Raw genomic sequence first — 7,500 nt, 5'->3', positions numbered from 1 at the left:
TCACTCACACACACACACACACACACACACACACACACACACACACACACACACACACACGCACACACACACACACACTCCCTTTATCTAGTTTTCTTTCCCACTTCTCTCTCACTCCCTCTCCCATTCGCTCTCCAGCTCCCTTTCCCTCTCCCTCTTTTTCCCTTTCTCTCTCCTCTTTTTCTTTTTCTATCTTTCTCTCTCCCTCCCTCTCCCCCCCCCTCTCTCTCTCTCTCCCTCTCCCTCTCTTTCTTTCTTTCTTTCTGTCTCTAATGCATAATGGAGAAGTGGAGCTTTCATGTGAGAACAACTCGACCTCATGAATGGGTGCATTGTAATTGTGTGTGTGTGTGTATGTGTGTGTGTAAGAGCGAGAAGAAGGGTGTGTGTGTGTGTGTATGTGTGCGTGTGATGCAACACTCTCAAAACCGAAGTAGGGAGCAGCTACAGTTGTGTGTGAATAGAATAGAATAGAATATATACTTTTTTTATCCCGTGAGGGAAATTCGTTTCTCTGCATTTAACCCAATTTAACCGAATTAGTGAACACACACAGCACACAGTGAACACACAGTGAGGTGAATCACACACTAACCAGAGCAGTGAGCTGCCTGCCCAACCAGCGGCGCTCGGGGAGCAGTGAGGGTTTAGGTGCCTTGCTCAAAGGCACTTCAGCCGTGGACTAGTCGGGGATCGAACCGGCAACCCTCCGGTCACAAGCCCGAAGCTCTAACCAGTAGGCCACGGCTGCCCCCGGCTGTGTGTGTGTTTGACCAAGATTCTGTAGTTTTGTATGCTTTTTGTTGACTAGATACTGTGTCGCTGTATTATTAATTTTTTTTTTCTGTTTATCAATTTGACATCATCATTTTTATTAGCACTGGAATAGTTTTTTTTTCTCATTAGCAGCAGCAGCCGTCTGTGTGTGTGTGTGTGTGTGTGTGTGTGTGTGTGTGTGTGTGTGTGTGTGCGCGTGCGTGTGTGTGTGTGTGATACACACACACACACACACACACACACACACACACACACACACACACACACACACACACACACACACACACACATACACATACACATACACACACACACACACACACACACACACACACACACACAGAGTGTAGGCTAATTATGTTTAATCCTGAGCTGTTTAAAGGGCCCTGAGGAAATAAAGACCGACACTCACACAGTTACTGGGAGGAATGGCAGACCAAATGCATTTAACACACACACACACACACACACACACACACACACACACACTCACACTCTCTTGCTCTTTCATCTTCTCTTACTCACACACACACACACACACACTCACTGGAGTGTGTTTACAAATCAACATTAAGCCAAGCATTTGTGTCTGTGTTTGTGTGGGCATAAAAAAACATCTGCTTAATAAATAAATGTGTGTGTGTGTTTGTTTGTAAAGGTGTGTACATGTGTGTAAAGGTGTGTGTGTGTGTGCGTGCGTGCGAGCGAGTGTGTGTGTCTTCATGGTGGCCTGTTCTCTCTCCTGCAGGGCGAAATGAGCTGATAGCCAGATACATTAAACTGAGGACCGGCAAGACGAGGACGAGGAAACAGGTACGGCACTGTGTCTGTGTCTGTGTCTGTGTCTGTGTGTGTTTTTAGTCTTTTCTGTCTGATGTGGTGACAGACAGACTCACTGACTGTTTATGTGTGTGTGCGCACACTCCTGTGCATATGTTTTTGCATATCTGTGTGTGTGTGTGTGTGTATGTGCGTGTGTATGTTTGTCCTGTGGTTGCTGTAAAGGAATTTGTAGGTTTTCTGTCCCGTGTGGGGATGTAGGTGTGTGTGTGTGTGTGTGTGTGTGTGTGTGTGTGTGTGTGTGTGTTAGGGGTGGAAGGGTACACAGAAATCATGGTTGGGTTCATGCCTCGGTTCAGACATCACGGATCGGCACAGTGGAGGGAAAAGCCTCATGGATCAGCCTGAAGTGTGCAAAGTAAGATGTAAACAGTACACAGTAAACAGTAAACAAGTACCCCACATCATCTACACATCCAATCTGTAACTTGTAAACAAAATAAGGCTATCGGCTATAACTGACAATAAACTGACAATAAGCGTGCAAGTTTTATTTATGTTTATACCGTGTATTTTGCGTCTATATTCATGCACCGAATAGTGACGCCCGTACCATTTTGGTTCAATACCAATACATTACCAGTACCATTCCACCCCGTGTGTGTCTGTGTGTGCGTGTGCGTGTGTGTGTGTGTATGTGTGTAAAGTGATGCCTGGAAAGTAATGCTGTTTGTCCTGTGCCCGGTGGGGATGGAGGTGTCTAGTCATATCCAGGTGTGTGTGTGCTTGTGCGTGTGCGTGTGCGTGTGCGTGTGCGTGTGCGTGTGTGTGTGCATGTGCGTGTGTGTGTGTGCGTGTGTGTGTGTGCGTGTAAAGTGATGCCTGTAAAGTAATGCTGTTTGTCCTGTGTCTGGTGGGGATGGAGGTGTCTAGTCATATCCAGGTGTTAGCCAGAAAGAAAGTGCGGGAGATCCAGACGGCCATCAAGGTAGGTAGCCCCGCCCCCGCCCCGCCCATCTCTGGCGTCTCCATGGTTACAGGCTGTGCCTCTCCTCTCTGTGTGCGTCCGCAGGTCTCTAGTCACATTCAGGTGCTTGCCCGGCGGAAATCCCGCGAGTTTCACACCAAGCTCAAGGTATGCGCTTTCCTGCTGCGGGTGCTGAGGGTGCTGCCCCCCCTAGTGGTCATGATGGCCTCCTGCATGCCTTTCCTACCTCTCACTCATCTCATACCTCCGACCCCCTTAACCAATCTAACCCCCCCCCCAACCCTCCCCAACCCTCCTGTCCTTAGCTGTCTACCTCTTTAGAGAGTGTGTGTGTGTGTGTGTGTGTGTGTGTGTGTGTGTGTGTGTGTGTGTGTGTGTGTGTGTGTGTGTGTGTGTGTGTGTGTGTGTGTGTGTGTGTGTGTGTGTGTGTGTGTGTGTGTGTGTGTGTGTGTGTGTGTGTATTAGGAAGGTGCTGCATGTTGGCTGTTGGTGACTGGCTGAGAGCTGGCGTGAGAACAGCAGTTAGAAAGGCTTGGAACCCGCACACACACACGTCTAACACACACACACACACACAGCAGTTAGAAAGGCTTTGAACACGCACACACACACACGTCTAACACACACACACACACACACACACAGCAGTTAGAAAGGCTTTGAACACACACAAACATATCTTAACACACACATACACACAGCAGATCGAAATGCCTTTTTGGCCTACTAGCCAAAGTGGCTGGTAGATGAAAACAGTGAAAGGCTAGACATGTTTTACGGGTCAGAACTAAACGATGCTTCTCATAACTATTCTGAAAGTAGCCCCGTCATTAGCCTAGCACACTGCTAGCACACCTCTCTTCAGAACACTGCAGAGGGGCACAAGTTCCGCTGCCAGGTCCATTCTGATGAACGGGCCCTCCCAACATTCTAATGAACGGGCCCTCCCAACATTCTAATGAACGGGCCTTCCCAACATTCTAATGAACGGGCCTTCCCAACATTCTAATGAACGGGCCCTCCCAACGTTCTAATGAACGGGCCTTCCCAACATTCTAATGAACGGGCCTTCCCAACGTTCTAATGAACGGGCCTTCCCAACGTTCTAATGAACGGGCCCTCCCAACGTTCTAATGAACGGGCCTTCCCAACATTCTAATGAACGGGCCTTCCCAACATTCTAATGAACGGGCCCTCCCAACGTTCTAATGAACGGGCCTTCCCAACATTCTAATGAACGGGCCCTCCCAACGTTCGGAGGTCCAGTCATTTTGTAGCCTGTAATCAGACAGTGTTGAAGCGGAGCGAGCCAATCACATTGCTCTTGAAGCGGAGCGAGCCAATCACATTGCTCTTGAAGCGGAGCGAGCCAATCACATCGCTCTTGGTCAGTAATCAAGGATCTTGGCTGTAATGACCACAGCAAAAATACAACAGTGAGCTTAACACATGGAAACACACTTATTCCACTGCTCGGTTGAGTTCCCCATTGTCCTGCGTTCTATAAGGGTGTGCATTAACTTTAGATATACGCACGGCTATGAAGTAGTTCCATTGTTTTTGACCATATCACACTTGAATATTAATTCGCCAAACTCGTTGTGAAGTTTAAATGCACTCTCACGTTACATAGAAGCTGTAAAATACAGACGTTCAGATCATAGTAACGTTTAGCATATGACAGAGGTGTCATTTAGCTAGTTAGGTGGCAGTAGGCTAAGAAAAATAGCAATCTTTCAAAGTTAACGTTCATCAGAATCCTGGGATATGCCAGCTTGACAACGGGAGATTAGAACTAACGACTGGCTTTTGACCGTAGCAACCATCCATTTAGAACTAGTAACCGCAGTTTGAGAAATTAATTGAAATGTGTCTGGGAAAAGTAGTTCTACAAACAATACAGTTCTAGCGATTAAAACATTTAAATTAGCACCGGAAACGAACACAACGAAGTGGCAACAGTGGAATAAGCGGGATAATGGACTTCACGCCGTGCGGTTATTCAAAGTTAATGCACTTTTCTAGACGGAACGTCCCTCCGCTTCGCGTCGGGCCGTATCACCGTCTAGAACGTGCATTAACTTTGAATAACCGCACGGCGTGTCGTCCATTATCCCGTACATAACACACACACACACTCAACAAAAACACATGCACAGCATAACACACAAACATACACACACACTCAACAAAAACACATGCAGGTCATAACACTCACACTTACCCACTACAAACACACACATCATAACACACACACACACACACACACACACTCTGTCTGAAATGAATGTCCTGTTTGTGTAGGCTGCCTCCTAACCTGAATGATCCTCCCTTTTGCTGCTGTTGCAGGGAACACACACACTCGCACACTCTCCACTCCCTCTCTCCCTCTCCCTCTCTCTCTCCCTCTCTCCCTCTCTCCCTCTCCCTCTCTCCCTCTCCCTCTCTCTCTCTCCCTCTCCCCCTCTCTCTCTCTCTCTCTCTCCCTCTCATCATGTCTCTATCTCTCTCCACTCCCTCTCCCTCTCTCTCTCTCCCTCTCCCCCTCTCTCTCTCTCTCTCTCTCTCCCTCTCATCATGTCTCTCTCTCTCCCTCTCCACTCCCTCTCCCCCTCCCTCTCTCCCTCTCTCCCTCTCATCATGTCTCTATCATCATATGTGTGTAATGGCATCTCCTAACTGCACTGCATACCCAACCAGTGTTATTCATCTCATCTTAAGACAAAAAATAAAAAAAATATTGTTAATCTTATCTTAAGACAAAAAATATATATTTTGTGTTGTTGTTAGTATGAAGAAACTTCTTAGCGCTCTCTCAAAAGATCATTTTTACTTAAAGGTACGTAGATTGGAAAACATTTTTGTCTTGGTTTTGATGAATTAGAAGATGTTGTGCATAACCAAAGAGCTACCATGAACATGAGGCATGGGTGTGCCCTCCTTCATATGGAAATCTTGAATTTAGAAATGGCCACTAAAAACTGGGCGAATTACAACAAAGCCTACTTGTGATGTCAAATATCGCAAAGCCATTGAAGTTCAGTTGGGGTTGCCAAAGAGGGCGCCATTTCATCAAAAGGACCATTTCAATACCCAGCCTAAATATAAGGTTTTAATTGGGCGTGTAAAATTGCAATTGAGTTTATTTTTTATAAATCAAAGTTGAATATATACTATTTTAACATCAGAGAACACAGTGCAATACTCGATTCAACCATTCTATGTCCTCTTTAATTCAAGAAGACTTTAACTTATTTTAAGGAGCCTTATCGAGACAAATTTGCTAAAAGCACTGGCAGAACAATGTGCTTGTTTTCAGGATGAGACATTTTAAATTAAGTCAAACTCTTCTAAAATGATGTCAAATGATTTTAGGAGAGAGCGCGAGGAAGGTTTCTTTGTACTGAAAACAATACCATCTCTAGTTTTTGATCTTGATGTGAGCTTGATAACAATTGGTTGGATTGCGTTAGAGAAGCAGTGTTTGCCGTGTAGACTGTGATCTGTGTGTGTTGGAAAAGCATTTGTTTGATTGTGTTGGGGGTGGATGGGGAGGTTGTTGGAAGCATTTGAGATTTGATTTCAACAACTGTGTGTGTGAGTGGTCGTTTAAACAACTGTGTGTGTGTGTGTGTGAGTGGTCGTTTAAACAACTATGTGTGAGTGGTCATTTCAGGCCAGTGGTCCCAGCCGCTCCGCTATAGAGGGAGATGAGGGAGAGGGGGAGAAGAGATATTGGAGTGTGTCCTCTTTTGTTGATGTAATGAGGGTGATTATGCCTGTGTGGTGTGTGTGTGTGTGTGTGTGTGAGAGAGAGAGAGAGAGAGAGAGAGAGAGAGATGGTGGGCGGTCGTCATAACACCTGGAAGTCCATTTCTTTAGCAACCTACCAGCCAATCAGAATCCTGCTCTCCGTCTGCCCACCTGCTCTGCTCCAAATCAGCACAAGCTCAAAAGAACTACAAATCCCAGCCTATCTTGCTTAAGCTCAAAAGAACTACAAATCCCAGCCTATCTTGCTTAAGCTCAAAAGAACTACAAATCCCAGCCTATCTTGCTTAAGCTCAAAAGAACTACAAATCCCAGCCTATGGCTAGGGGTGGCACAATCTTGCTTAGAATGCTGCATTCAAATGGTTCTCTGAGCTGTTCTACCGTGCAGGGACCCCCCCTCTAAGTGCGTGCGTGCGTGCGTGCGTGTGTGCGTGCGTGCGTTCACTAGAAGTGGCCAGTGTGGGATCATGCAGCAGAAGTCTCACACCAGTGCATGCTGGGTAGCTGTGTATATTGCACATGGGCCGTGAGCCCCTGTGGCTACCCAGGATGCAGTGCTGCTGCTGCCATGTTTGTTTATGGGTGTGTGTGTTTGTTTTTGTTTGTGTTTAGGTGACCAGTATGGTGAGTATGGCTCCATCACCTGAGTGGCCTCTGCTGAATGGCTGCAGCCAGCACTGCTTACAACTTTAGCCTCTTCTCTCCTCCTCCTCTCCTCCACTCCTCTTCTCTTCTCTCCTCCTCCTCTCCTCCACTCCTCTTCTCTTCTCTCCTCCTCCTCTCCTCCACTCCTCTTCTCTTCTCTTCTCTCCTCCTCCTCTCCTCCACTCCTCTTCTCTTCTCTTCTCTTCTCTTCTCTTCTCTTCTCTTCTCTCCTCCTCCTCTCCTCCACTCCTCTTCTCTTCTCTTCTCTTCTCTCCTCTTCTCTCCTCCTCCTCTCCTCTTCTCTTCTCTCCTCTCCTCCTCCTCTCCTCCACTCCTCTTCTCTTCTCTCCTCTTCTCTCCTCCTCTCTTCCTCTCCTCTCCTCTCCTCTCCTCTCCTCTTCTCTCCTCTCCTCCTCCTCTCCTCCACTCCTCTTCTCTTCTCTCCTCCTCTCTTCCTCTCCTCTCCTCTCCTCTCCTCTCCTCTTCTCTCCTCTCCTCCTCCTCTCCTCCACTCCTCTTCTCTTCTCTCCTCTTCTC

The 7,500-nt window shown here is 47.0% G+C and overlaps 1 protein-coding gene across 5 annotated transcripts in view; it reads left to right on the top strand.

Moving 5' to 3' along the window:
* tead1b (TEA domain family member 1b) overlaps positions 1 to 7,500 on the top strand; it is a 40,641-nt gene that overhangs the window by 22,409 nt on the left and 10,732 nt on the right. Inside the window, exons 4-7 of one of the 5 annotated variants that reach the window (XM_062524032.1) lie at positions 1,526 to 1,590; positions 2,483 to 2,545; positions 2,630 to 2,692; positions 6,931 to 6,942. In XM_062524032.1, coding sequence (XP_062380016.1) covers positions 1,526 to 1,590; positions 2,483 to 2,545; positions 2,630 to 2,692; positions 6,931 to 6,942 — 203 coding nt within the window. The remainder of the gene's footprint in view (positions 1 to 1,525; positions 1,591 to 2,482; positions 2,546 to 2,629; positions 2,693 to 6,930; positions 6,943 to 7,500) is intronic. The other 4 variants (XM_062524034.1, XM_062524035.1, XM_062524033.1 and 1 more) reach the window with 4 other exon arrangements.

The sequence above is a fragment of the Sardina pilchardus genome, chromosome 21 (genome assembly GCF_963854185.1).
Source record: "Sardina pilchardus chromosome 21, fSarPil1.1, whole genome shotgun sequence".
Lineage (NCBI taxonomy): Eukaryota > Metazoa > Chordata > Actinopteri > Clupeiformes > Clupeidae > Sardina > Sardina pilchardus.
This window is presented reverse-complemented; position numbering and strand designations above follow the sequence as displayed.